Source organism: Sciurus carolinensis, chromosome 5 (assembly GCF_902686445.1).
Source record: "Sciurus carolinensis chromosome 5, mSciCar1.2, whole genome shotgun sequence".
NCBI lineage: Eukaryota > Metazoa > Chordata > Mammalia > Rodentia > Sciuridae > Sciurus > Sciurus carolinensis.
The window spans coordinates 25,728,045-25,742,820 of record NC_062217.1 but is presented as its reverse complement, the minus strand read 5'-3'; the positions used below and the strand labels follow the sequence as shown (position 1 = coordinate 25,742,820).

The 14,776-nt window shown below is 38.6% G+C and overlaps 1 protein-coding gene across 3 annotated transcripts in view; it reads right to left on the bottom strand.

The window, feature by feature from the left end:
• The window catches only part of Mtus2 (microtubule associated scaffold protein 2), a 380,442-nt gene that overhangs the window by 361,293 nt on the left and 4,373 nt on the right, over nt 1–14,776 (bottom strand). For all 3 annotated transcript variants that reach the window (XR_007108842.1, XM_047553964.1, XM_047553965.1), the window contains exon 2: nt 10,885–11,125. Coding sequence is in view for 2 of the 3 variants with exons in the window: in XM_047553964.1 (XP_047409920.1) it covers nt 10,885–11,125 (241 nt within the window). In the remaining variant the exon portion in view is untranslated. The remainder of the gene's footprint in view (nt 1–10,884; nt 11,126–14,776) is intronic.

Below are 14,776 nucleotides of genomic sequence, written 5' to 3'. Positions count from 1 at the left end.
TCTCTTCCAGTCATATTTGCTATTTGCCTCTTATATCCATAAGCTTGAGTCGACTACACATGGGTGTCAACTTCCTTCTACCTGGATAATGAGACTTTGTCCCATTACTCCATTTATTTGTACCTATAAAGGCATCCATGGCTTCCATTTTGCCTGATTCACGGATCCTTTCTTTGCCCTTAAAGTACTCACTGCCTCAGCAACATTCAAAATTGTTGACCTCTCCTTGCATCTGTTGGATATTTTCTTCTTACAGTTTTCAGGTCACCATATTCTTCTAGGTTTCCTCCTTTTATACTTATTGCTGTTTCCCAGTCTTCTCTCCTTTAGATCTCTAGATGCTGGGATGTTATAGGGTCCCACCATGGGATGCCTTCCTCTCTCAGCTGTACTTCTGCAACTTCAGTTAGTATCTGATGAACCCCAAATTTTAGTCTCCAGTCCTGACTTCTCCCAGAACTACAGGCTCATATATCTCATTACCTCCATAAAAACCATTAGAATTCTCAAAGTATAATTTTTTAAAATGTCCTCCCAGACCTAGTCTTTCCCTGTGACCTCCTTACTCAACCTCTGTTAATAAATGGCATCAATGGCATCAGATCCCCTCTCACCTCCTGCCCATTGTTTGAGTCTTATCCCTCAGGGTCAGCGCTCTGCTCCGTGGGCTCCTCTGTAACCTGTCCTGAGACCTGAAGCTGAATGCCTTCTCTGCATTTGACAGCCCTTCAGTGATTGCAGTGGTTTGGATACAGATCGTAAAGTTAATTTTAGGTGTTGACTGGATCAAGGGAGACCTATAAAATTGAAAAGCATACTTCTGGGTGTGTACTTCCACAGAAAATTGGCTCATGGGTCAGCTAACTGAGTGGAGAAGACCAATCCTGAACATGGGTGGCACCAACCAGAAGGCTGGGGGCCTGGCTGGAACATGAAAGCAGAAGAGGGAATTTCATGCCTATGTACACTTGACTCTTTCTAAGCAGATGCTGCATTGTTGTTGTTGTTGTTGTTGTTGTTGTTGTTACTGTTGCTCATGGAGATTGGTATTATTATTACTGTTGCTCATGGACATCAGACTCCAGATTCTTCAGCCTTTGAATACGGACTTGCACCAGTGGCTCTACAGGGACCTCCAGGCCTTCAGTTTTAGTCTGGGGCTACATCACTGGTCCCTCTTATTCTGAGTTTTCAGTTTCTTGGACTGAGTAACAACCAGTTTCCTGGCTCTGGAGCCTGTAGGTGGCCATTGTGGGACTATTCAGCCTCTGTTTGTATAGGTTAGCCTAATAAATTTCCTCATATAATATTCTGTTGGTTCTGTTCCTATGGAGAACCTTAACTAAAACACAAATATTTCTAGATTTATTAAAGATGACATTTATATTGTTCTCCTGTTGCTGCTGTTGTTTTGGAGGGAACTTCTTGGAAAAGAAAATGGCTATAACTTCTTCATTCCACCATCTTAAAATTATCTGACTAAGAAAATTAGGGGTCTTGAAAAGAGATAGAAGATGAATCCTAGAGACCCTTTTAATGCTTTCCCAATAGATTTTTTGCTGAGAATCTGTTGTGGTTTGGATGTGAGGTGTCCCCCAAAAGCTCATGTGTGAAACAATGCAAGATTTAGAGGAGAAATGATGACAGTCAACCCACTCAGTGAACTGATTCCCCTAGTTGAATTAATTGAGCAGTAATTGAAGACAGGTGGGGTGTGGCTGGAGGAGGTGTGGTTTTGTGATATATTTTTGTATTTGGCACGTGGAGATCTCTCTGCTTTCTGATCATTATGTGAGCCACTTCCCTCCGCCACACTCTTCCACCATGATGTTCTACCTCACTTTGAGTTCCCAGGAATGCAGTTAGCCTTCTATGGACTGGGACTTCTAAAACTGTAAACAATTCTCCTCTACAATTGTGCTAGTTGGGTCTTTTAGTCACATCAGTGAAAAAGCTGACCAAAATAGCATCTTAACCACAGGACTCAATTTGTCTACCTGATATTTTGTGTGAGACTGACAGTCACCCAGCAGATGTCCTGCCAGTTTTCCAGAGATGTGTGACCTCAGACTTTCTAAAGACCTACCATGTCTACAATGCTCTTGGGCCCCCCCTGGCACCAGTGCAGTCCTGTTATCTTGTGTTGGGATAGCTAAATTCAGAAGAAATAAAGACAGAGGAAAGGAGAAAAAGGGAAAGAAGGAAGGGATAGAGGGAAAGTTCTTTGAAAAGATTAATTATGCTAAAACGATGGTTAACATCTAAATTCATCTTGTCTTCCATACCTAGACTTTCATTGATCAAAAAGTTTCAACGTTTGCCATTACTTTTTCAGCGTAAATGATATCACGGTAAAGGGCAAACTGACAATACTCAGAGGCAAGATCAACATACTGTATCTTAGAAATCCAGACAGTAAATATTTCAGGCTTCTAGGCAAAATCCTATTTCTGTAAAAATAACTCAACTATGGAAGCAGCCAGTAAACAAAGAGATGCAGGTGTATAATATAATTTATTTTAAAAATCAGGTTGCCAGCCCATGAGCCATAATTCTGAGGCACAGAAAATCCACAAAAGTTGACTTTATAAAATAAAGATACTGCAGGACTATAAGAACTAGCACAGTTGATGAACACAGTCTAGTGTTGAGGTTAAGAACAAAATGTGCTGAGAGAGTTTTGAGTTCCAGTCTTGGCAGTATGACTTACAAGTTGCAAGATAAAGAACAAGGTATTTAGCCTATATTTCACTTTCTTCATTCATCATGTAAAAATAATAATAGCACCAAACTCATGGTACTACATGTGTGGTATAGTCCTTCAATAGTGTCCCTTAACCACATTATTTTTATAGCAAAATGAATGAATATTTGCAATAAGTAAGATAAGTAAAAATAGTTAGAAAGTTAGGTTCTCTTAGTTTTCAAGTTAGGAGAACTATTAACATTTTTTGGTGGATAATGACTTTGGTTCTGCATTACATGGTATATCTAAGTCTACTATGAAATAAAAAGAAAACAAAGTTTGAAAAGAAAAGGAACATCTCTAAATAAAGCATGAAGAAAATGAAAGAATTTGTCCAGGAAGAAAAGAAATGAATGAGAAAAGCTACTGCCAAAACAGATGATAAATTCTTGGGGAATTCCAGCAAAGTTGCCCAAGAAAGGGGAGGGCCTACTGTCTGGGATCAGGCCAGTGAGCCAGCCAAGCAAAGGTCATGGATGGTTCCACTGCCTAGGAAAAATGGGAACTGCATCACTGCCTTCTGTAGCCCCCTAGTATCTGGAGTAAGAACCTCTCATAGTCTATTCCAGAGCCTCTGCCAGGTGATCCTCCCAACAGAACTAAGATAGGATCTGACATTTTCCATGTCTTCCTGCCAGATTTTCTTAATCTCCAATGATGACTCATGGAACCCACACTGCTCTCTGAATCAAGACACACAGAAGCCCTATAGGGCCCCTGAAGGAGTAGGGATGGGAGAGCCCCTCACATGTGGATCTCCAAGAACTGAACTGAACTTTGAAGAAGTGCCACCCTGATCACAAATGTGTGAATACAAATAAGTCAGCCTCAGAAGGACTCCATCTGTCTGCCTCTACTGGCTAGAGGTATTTTTATGCAAGTGGTATATTCTTAAAACCTTGACTATTGCAAAATGAATCCCAACTAAGTTTATTTTTAGGGACTTGAAGTTAGTCCACATTTTGTGCATAAAATAAAACCATCAACATGTGTTACATCATACTATTTCAGAAGGCCATAATTCAAGTTAACATCATATTTATAACTTAATGATGGAGGTGCAGAGGCAGGCCAGTGAAGAGGACCGTTGTGATTTTAAATGCCACCTACCTGCTGATCACTAGCACTTTTGCATCTCTAGCCAGATCCTGACTTCTCAGCTTTAGTCCCAAAGATGCAATACTTTATCTCACAGGCTGACAGATGCATTCCCACCTTCACATGCCATAACTTGGCTCCTGCATGCCCTTCTAAACTTCCACCTCATGTAGCACTGCATTCTTCTAGTGGCTCAGGTCTAAAACCCCACTGTCACCCTACATTGCTCCTTTTCTCTCAGGGTCCAAGCCCAGTCAGCAAGAAACACCATGTTTTTCCTACTCTCATCGCAGGATGGTTCAAGGCCCTGCCCTCTCTCACCTGGATCACTACATTGCCTCCTGACCATTTTCCTTGCTTCAGCCTTTGTGCCCTTTATAGTCTGCCTTGAACAAGGGAGTCAAAGAGACCCTACTTAAACTAAAGTAAGGTCATGCCAGCCAAGCTCCAAACCCTTTGTTGGTTTTGTTCTAAGAGTTAAGATTCAAATCCCTATAATGGCACTGGGCCTTATATGACCCCCATTACCCAAACCAATCCCCTCTCTATTTCTCTATACACATCTCCTACCACTCACCTCTCTACTCATTCTGCTACACTTCCTTGCCTTTTTTCCCCCTCAGGGCCTTTGCACTGGTCCTTCCCTCTGCCTGGAATGCAATACCCCTGGCATCCATGGGGTCTCTCCCTCACTTACTTTTAGGATTGGTGTAAACTTCACCTTCTCAGGAAGGTCTTTTCCAACCACGATATTTAAAATTGCAATATACCTACCTTCTTGTCCCAAGCCTCCTGTATCCTGTCTCTAATGTCTCACTTATATCTCCCAAGAGACCATGTAATTTATTAAAAACTTTTTAAAACCTGCCCCCCTTTCTAAAATTTAAACTATGTGGACAAGGATTTTTGTCTATTTTAACTGCTTTGTCCTCATACCTGAACCAGGTGCTGACAGTTCCTTAGGAACCACTGCTGAGTGAGTAACTGAATCACATAACTGACCCACACCAGTCCTGAAACCATGACACCAGTCATGGAACCATCAAAAGTTAGTGTGATTTTTAATAGAAATTCTTGTCAGAAAAACCATTAAGACTATCAATGGTTGCTTGCATAAATGATAATGTATAAAGTGATACAATACTATCAATCAATCAAATAGACCTAGCAGATGTGTAAAGAATATTTCATCCATCAAAAACTGAATTAACTTTCTTCTCAGTTACACATAGAATCTTCTTCAAAATATACCATATTTTATGGCAGAAAGCAAGTCTTAGCAAATACAAAAAAAAATCAAGATAACTTCTAGAATCTTGAAATTTAGAAATCAATAACAAGATAAAAACAAGGTATGAGTCACAGAAGAAATCAGGGGAGAAATAAAAATCTTAGAAACAAGTGAGAACAGAGATACAAAAAATCAAAACTCCAAACACTGTGAAGCCAGGTCCAAAGCAAAAACTTTTAGCATTGAGTACCTACCTTAAAGGAAAAAGAAAAAGAAAGATCCCAAATAAGCAATCTAATGTTATATCTCAAGACCCTGGAAAACCAAGAACAAACTAATTCCCAAAACAGTAGAAAACAGGAAATAATTAAGAGTAGACATAAAATCAATTAAATTGAAGATAAAACAATGTAAAGGGTCAATGCACAAAGAGTTGGTTTTTTTAAAAAACTGAACAATACTTATAAACTCTTGGCCAAACTAACCAAAAGAAAGAGAACACTCAGATTAACAAAATTAGAGGTGAAAAATAAGATTATACCACAGACAGTTCTTAAATCCAGAGGATCATTAGAAACTATTTTGAAAATGTATACTCCAAAAAATTGGAAAATCTAGAAGACGTTTATAAAATTATGACCTACCCAAATTGAACCATAGGATATGAAAAACATAACAACAAGAGTGAAACAGGAATAAAAAGTCTCCCAACAAAGAAAAGTTTAGGACCAAATGGATTCTCAGCTTAGTCCTACCAGCCCCTTAAAGAACTCATGCTAATCCTCCTCAAATTATTCCATGAGATAAGAAGGGAGGGAGCATTTCCAAATTTATTCTATGAAGCCAGTACCCTGATACCAAAACCAGACAAAGAAAGAAAACTACAGACCAATAATCCTGATGAACATAAACACAAAAATTCTTAATAAAATATTAGCAATCTGTACTCAAAAACACATTAGACTGTACACCATCATCCAGTTGGTTTCATTTCAAAGTTGGTTCAATATACATAAATCAATGTAATTCATCACATAAATAGGAGTAAGGAAAAAATCACATGGTCATCTCAAAAGGTACAGAAAAAGCCTTCAACAAAATCAAGTACACATTCATGTTAAATACACTAGAAAAACTAGGGAGTGAAGGGAGGGGAGGGGTATGGGAGTCGGAATGATAGTAGAATGAGTCAGACATTATTACCCTATGTGCATACATGATTACATGACTATATAACTCTACATCATATACAACCAGATGAATGAGAAGTTATACTCCATTTATGTATGATGTGTCAAAATGCATTCTACTGTCATGTATAACTAATTAGAACAAATTTTTAAAAAATAAAAACTAGGGATAAAAGGAAACAAACCTCAATATCAGGAAGGCAATATATACAACAAACTCAAAGCCAACATCATACTGAATGGAGAAAAACAATTTCCTCTAAAATAGGAATAAGATAAGAATGCCCACTCTCACCATCCTATTCAAAATAGTTCTTGCCAGGTTTGGTGATGCACACCGCAATCCTAGTGGCTTCGGAGGCTAAGGCAGGAGGATCACAAGTCAAAGCCAGCCTCAGCAATTTAGTGAGACCCTGTCTCAAAATAAAAAATAAAAAAATGGACTGTGGGATGTGGCTCAGTGTTTAAGCATCCCTATCTCTCATACCTCTAAAAGTTTTAAATAAAAATAATAATAAATAAATAAAAATTAAAAATAGTTACTGAAACTCTAGACAGAGCAATCAGGCAAGAAAAGAAAATTAAAGGGATACAAATAGGAAAACATGTCAAGTTAACTCTGTTTGCTGATGACTTGATCCTATACTTAGAAGACCCCAAAATCTCCACCAGACTCTTAGAACTACTAAGCAAATTAAGTCAAGTAGCAGATTCAGGATTGACATCAAAAATCAATCTTTTCTATACTCTAATAATAGATCTTCTGAAAAAGAAATAAAGAAAATGATTCTATTCACAATTGCCTAAAAATAAAATAATTGGGAACAAATCTAAGAAGGTGAAAGACCTCTACAATGAAAATTTTAAAACACTGAAGAAAAAAATTAAAGACCTTAGAAGATGGTAAGACCTACCATGCTCTTGGATAGGCAGAATAATATTGTCAAAATGGCCATATTACCAAAAGCAGAATACAGATTCAATGTTATCCCCACCCAAATGATATTCTTCACAGAACTAGATAAAATGCTCCTAAAATTTATATGGAAGAATAAAAAAGCCAGCAGAGCCAAAGCAATATAGATCAATAAGATTAATGCTGAAAACAATTCCTGATCTCAAATTATACTACGAAGCTATACAGAAACAAAAACAGCATGATATTGGCATAAAAACAGACATGCAGACCAAAGGAATGGACGAGAAGACATAGGGACTGTGATGGTTTGACATATTTGACTCTATGGAAATGTTATAGGCCAGGCTATATGGGCAATGACTAAACAGACTTCATTTTACCTTGAGACTCCATGTTCTGTAGGAAATGTTTCTCACGGGAACGCCCACCTCTATACCTATCATCGGTTGCTTAGCATGACATGCTTGGCAACACAAAATGACAATTCTTATATGATGAAAAATTGTTCTCCTTTTGATTCCTATTTCTCCTAAACAATGCACCATATGAACGGTGATGTCAACAATGATTGTTTGGATTTTAGTAACCATTCTTTAGTTTGTACCTAGGTAGGGTCATTTTGACCCACTTCCCCCTCTGTTGATGACTTTAGATTTCATGATGTTAGTTTGTAATTTTGAATCATAGTAATAGACACTTATGATTGATGTAGCGACTTATGGTATAAAAAACCCCTGCAACCCTATGGTCCGGGCTGTTCTCCCAATAGCCATTTTTGGGGCATTTTATGAGACAGTCAGTGGGTCAGCTAATAAAGACTCTCAAATTTGGACTTCTCACTGGTGATCAATCTGTCCTTAAGTTGCACCCCATAACAAGACAAATGGAGATAGAATATAATAGATGACTATAATATAGTCATCTAATTCTTGACAAAAGTGCCAAAAATATACACTGGAGAAAAATAGCATTTTTAATAAATGGTGCTGGGAAAGCTGACTATTCATATAAAGAAGAATGGAACCAGATCCCAATCTCTCACCCTGAACACAATTCAACTCAAAGTGGGTGAAAGACGTAGGAATCAGACCAGAAACACGGCAACTGCTAGAAGAAAATATAGAGTCAACATTTTAACATACTGGAGTAGGCACCAACTTCCTTATTAAGATTCCTAAAGCTCAAGAAATAAAAGCCAAAATCATTAAATGGGATGGCATCAAATTAAAAAGCTTCTACACAGAATAAGAAACAAGTAAAAGCAAGAGCTTACAGAATGGGAGAGAAATCTTTGCCAGTTACTCTTTCAACAGGAGAGTAATATACAGAATCCATACAGAACTTAAAACCTTAACACAAAAAAACCCCACAAATAACTCAAATTAATAAATGAACTAAATATACATTTCTCAAAAGAAGAAATGCAAATGTCAACAGATGGGTGAAAAATTTTTCAACATCCTTAGCAATCACGTATAACTATAATGTACCAATTGAAAAGTAAATTGCTAGAAGGAAGAGCAATAGAATAGAGGAAAGGGCTCAAAGGAAGGAAGAAGTGGGAGAAAATTATGTTATATCCATCTATGAAAATGTCAGAATGAACCCTACCATTAGGGATAGCTATCATCCATTAATAAAAATATGAATTAATAAACATAAAAATAATACAGAACTCAAAAACAACATTAAGACCATCAATAATTTTCTGAGTAAATGATATATTAAGTGATACAATGGCAAACAGAAAAAAAAATTCCTCTCAAACAATAACAAAAGAAGTGAAATAATAATGGTAATGCTCAATACTGGCAAGAATATGGCAAGAAAACCTCCCTTTGAAGAAGCACTCTCATGAAAACAATCGATTCAAGTTTTCTAGAAAGCTGGTTGGCCTTAAAAAATGTTCAGATGTACCTTCATCCAATAATAACTTCAGATCATTTGTCCCCAGAAAACAATATAAAAGAAGAGAAATAATTTGTGATGGGCTGACAGATCTGACTCCATGAGAATGTTATAGGCCAGACTCTAAGGGAAATGACTAAACAGAATCCACTTTGCTCTGAGACTCCATGTTATGGAGGAAATAAGCTTCCCCCATGGGAACACCCTGCCTCTGTACCCATCATCAGTTACTTGGTGTGACATGTTTAATAATATACAATGGCAACTCCTATGTAGTGAAAATTGCTCTCTTTTGATCTCTATTGCTCTTAACCAATGTACCACGTGAATGGTAATTGTGTGGATGTTAGTAACCATTCTCTAGTTTGTTCCTAGGTAAGGGTCATTTTGACCACTTCCCCCTCTGTCGATGATCTCATGATGTTAATGTGTAATTTCGAATCATAGCAACAGACACTTATGATTGATGTGATTTTTGGTATAAGAACCCCTACAACCCTGTGGTCAGGGCTGTTCTCCCAATAGCCATTTTTGGGGCATTGTGTGAGACAGTCAACCGGCTGACTTAATAAAGACTCTCAAATTTGGACTTCTCAGTGGTGATCAGTCTGTTCTTAAGTTGTGCCCCATAACAATTATATACAAAAATGCAAATTTTAGCACTATTTCAAGTAGTATAAAATAAGCAGAACCCAACTGACAATAGTTGGAAAATGACTGAATAAATTCTATTTTTTCCCCAGTCACCCCGCTTCCTCCTTCCCCCAAGAGGCTTCCCTGAAGCACCTGCATGCCACCACATGAGTGTCTAGTTACAACTTCTCATTTTCTTCCATGATTTCATAACCCTTGTCAAATTTACATACCAGACAGTGAGTATAATACACAACATGCTACACATAACATCTAAAATACAATAGGATAAAAGAAAACTTTCCATAATATCAACACTAGCCAGGTTCTAATAATGTAAGCAGAATGTTTCTTCTTCCTATATGTCTACATTAGAATTTTGTCATATTGGTCTATCTTTGTCATATTTGTCCATATCCAAACTTTTTTATAAATGGTATATATTACTTCTCTAATAGGATATTATATAAAACCTAGAGGAAACCACAGGAGCAGAAGACAGCAAAGGAGTACAGAGGAGGGTAGGGAAGACCTGGCAGCTCCTACAGTACAGGGGCTGAGGGACGGGTAGGGCAACAGGCTTTCTCTGCAAGCAAATGTGGGGTTTTCAAGATGGGCAAACTGATGAAAAGGGTGAGGTGGCCAGTGTTACACCCTAGAAAGAATCTCTCCAACCAACTAGAGCCAACTGAGGACCGGCCATCCAGCCCCCACCTTGTTGTAAATGAAGCTGCACTGGCAGGCACCTGCTCACTCACATATGGCCTGGGACTGCATTCAGGCTTCAATGGCAGTTGTAAGTAGTGATGACATGGGTTTTTGTTTTCTATTTTTTCTTTTTCTTTTTTTTTTTTTGACCCCTGAACTGTAAAATATTCACCACCTGGCCCCTGGCAGAAGCAGCCTTCTAAACACTGGTCTACAAGGTGTTTTAGAGAAGGGAAAATCTACAAGAAGTCAGGAGATGATAATAAGGGCTGGCATTGTAAAGGTGACGTGAAGGACAGCAGATGCAGACAGATGAGTTTTAACAAATGTCTGTATCTACCAACAGATGAATGAACAGGGAAAGTTTCTTCTTATGGGATGAGAGACATTTCCATTTTCCACAGTTACCACATTTTTTTTTAAGAAGAGACAGCAATTGCTAGACTGTTACCTGAAGGATCAGAACTGTAGAGACTGGCAGCTGTGGTTATGGGTCCTGGTGGATGGATGGCACTTGCTGAAGACCTCTGACTCGCTATCAGAATCCTGCTCTTTGCAGAGGGTAGACGGGACATGGCACCCAGTCCCAGCTGGGGCTTAAGAAGCATGGCAGATCGATAGAAAGTTGGAGGGACTTCATAGTGAGTGTAGGGAGGAGAACAAAATTCTTCTTTTCCAGGATGGTCTGTCACCTATAATAAAAGATTAAAAGCTCAATCAGGAACTTCATGTCACAGTATGACACTAAACAGGATCAGAAGACTCAGGCTCCAACAATATCTACTCTGCTACCAATGAGCTGCTTGATTGCAGATCTCTTCCAGTCTCTGAGCCCCCAGCATCTTCATCCCTAAGTTGACAACACAACTAGGTGATCTCTTGGGTTGTTTCAGTTCTAATACCCTATGAATCTATATTCCATTGGAAGAAAAAATGAACTCCCTCTATAAGATTCTTTAATTCCATTGTTACAAAATCATTGGAATTGGAGTCAGCATTCAACCTTTAAATAAACAGTATCAATGAAGCAAGAATATAGCCAATGTTCATAAAATTATGAAATTTTCACCACACCTGCAGAGCAAAGGAACCTAGGAATGGAACCTAGTCTTAAAAAAAGGAGATGAATTTTATCAATTTATTTTTACAAAGTAAGGTAGAAAATAAAATATGCATTGTTAATAAGGGAGAAATGGCTATTTTGGAAAAAAAAATAGAGAAGTTATAATGTTACTGTTACTTTCTTCTGTACTTACCAGTTTGGACTAGAATACAACTTGTAGGTACCATTTATATATGCAACCCTGTTTTCACAATGTCTGTTCACAAACTGGTGTTTCTTTTCTTTTCTTTTGCCATTCAGGGGATGGAACCCAGGTCTTGCACATGCTAGGCAAGCACTCTAACATGGAACTACTCTCCAGCCCATTGCTTCTTTATATCAAACATGAAAAAAAGTCAGAACTACATACTCTATTTTCTTTTAGTTATAAGGGAAAAAAACAGTGCTAGGGGCAATACATGAAAAGCTACATCTGTTAATTAATTCTGCACTAAATCACAACACATTTTATATGTCAAACTTCTATCTATTCAAGAATCACAAACATTTGACAATATTCTTTAATAGGGGTTATAAAAGCTTTGATCCAAGCTGTTGAAGAAATACACTCTTACTTAATTTGATACTCTTTTAACATTGAAATGAAGTTCTCCTGAAAACTGACACTATTGAAACAAAAGATTAAGTGTTGAAGGTTTTACCATAATCACATTGCAAGAGATGCATGACTGTTATAGTAGATAGACTGTATGTTACTCAGGCTGTGGCAAATTATATTCCAGTGAAAGAGCATTCTATATCTGCTTTCCGATAAAATTTTTGCCATTCTTTACTGTCTCACTATTGATCTCTGACTTTTCGCTTATATTCATACACCCTCTGTTTCTTTGTTTTAATTTTTAAGTTTTGAGTGCTGTTGCTCATTGCTTTGAGCAGGTGCTCTCATGAGGAATTAATATTGATTCCAACCCACATCAGTAGGGTTTTTAGGATTAAAATACGCTGTTCTCAGTAATTACTTGGTTCCTTGGAACTGGACACTTTTCAAAGGTCAAAACCCATCACACTCTCACTCAAAAATGACTTTTGTGATTTTGATAACTTCAATGCCTATCTTTCGATTGGGTAATTTATTTCTGGTAAGAGCATAAATTCTTCAAAAAGGCAAAAAGTATGCCTTCGATGCCTAGTTTATGTATTTTTAATGAGACAAGGGAATCTACAAAAAGCTTCCTACTCTTCCCTTTCATCTTTACTGACAGAACATAACAGGGCACCCTGCACTGTCATAAACACAGACATCAGTGCCAAGCGCTGCCCTTCCCCACTGCTCCAAGGGAGCATTTTTAGAGAAAACTTTAAAAGCAAGCAAAAGAACCCTATTGATTTCAAACAAATTCCTAAAATCAAGGTGTACAAGCATATAAATTCTTCTTGGATTGGCCTCTTCCTAGCTCCCACGCCCCATTTCCCCTGGGATTGTGGCAGGGGAGATACAGGGTAAATGAAGTCTCACTGAGCAGCCCCTGGGGTAGGAACAGGGAGGAGGGTGCCCGTGATGGTTAATATTATGCTTTAATTTGGGTAAACCCCAGAGCCCCATTAGTTGGTCAAACATTATCCTAGATGTTGCTAGGAAGATAATTCTTAGATGAGATTCACATTTAAATCGGCAGACCTTGAATAAAGCAGATCACCCTTCATAGTATAGGTGAGCCTCATCCAATCAGCTGAAGGCCTTAATAATTCAGACTGACTTCGCTTGAAGAAGAGGAGATTCAAATTCAAACTGCGGGACCACATCTTTCCTGGGTCTCCAGGCTGCTGGCCTGCCTGCAGAACTTGGACATGCCGTCTTCCATAGTCACGTGCACCAGTTCTCTAAATACATTTGGCCCTTGGTGTCTGAGAGAGATTGGTTCCAGGACTCACTGTGGATACCAAAATCCAAGGATACTCAAGTCTCTTGTATAAAGTGGTGTGTTGTTTACTTATAACCTACTCACAACTTCCCATATACTTTAAATCATCTCTTGATTACTTATAATACCTAATACAATGTTAATATTATGTAAATTGTTGCTATACTTCTATTTTTAGGAATAGTGACAAGAAAAATATCTGCACATTTCAGTACACAATTTCTTCCTGAATATTTTCAATATTCAATTTCAATGTGAAGGGCTCTCTCTCTCTCTCTCTCTCTCTCACACACACACACATACACACACACACACACACACACACACACACTTCTATCTCCCATTGGTTCTATTTCTCTGGACAGTCCTGATCATACTGATCATAATCGTGCCCCAGGGAGGGGAGGGGGGACCTGCCCTGCATGGCACATCTGCAGACTGTGAGACACTACCTTCCCTGTCCTTCCATTCATAGTCCCTTCTTCCCACCTCCCTTCCCTAAAGTTATCGGTGGAAGAGTGGCCCTGGGACCTGTGGAGAGTCAAAAGCAGAGAACAGTATAAACAAGGGAGCATATTTCTTTATCCTGACATGACTAGATCCCAGATAATCTCAGAAGTCACTTCTGGAAACTTTCAATGTCTGTGCTGTTTTTGTCAACCAACAAGAGACTCCCTCCTTTGAGCACTCACTCTGGATTTCTCTGTATTTATCCAAGCTATCTAACTGGGTGGGGGAGAGGTCTGTCAATAATAATGGAAAAATATCAAACTAGTCTGGGTTTTTATTTTTTAAGTTTCTCCCCTTTTATCAAAAAATATACGGCTGCTATAATTGAAAAGCAGTTCTTTTGCAGCTGGTCAGAAATGTGTTCTTTCCTCAGCACTGGTGGGGAGCTCAGGGCACAATGGCAGGGGAGGATGGCTTTTGGATCTCCCTGGACTGGGTTCCACCAAGGTGCAGCTATAGGAGCAAATGCCCAAGGGCCAGCCTGCTCTCCTCTTCTGATTAAAGTTTTCACAGAGATTAGCATAATGCCCAGATGCCCAGGGCTCCCTGCTACACACCGTGGCCTGAAGAAAGGAACTGCCTGGCCATAGATGTTCTCATTACAGCAGAAAACATTCCCCTGACAGGTGTCTGGTGCGAGGCTGTGAGGCTTTCACCATACCAACAGGGTCTCTCCCTCAGAACCACTAATGCCACATGTCTGCCTACTCCCAACCCCTCCACTTGCTCCTTCCAGTCTTCTGGAGGAGGAAGAAAGAAAACAGTTTTAGGAAAATATGCATGTGGTAATTATTCTCAGAGGGAACAGAAGTAACCTAGAAAAGGAACATATGGAACAAAAATAAAGG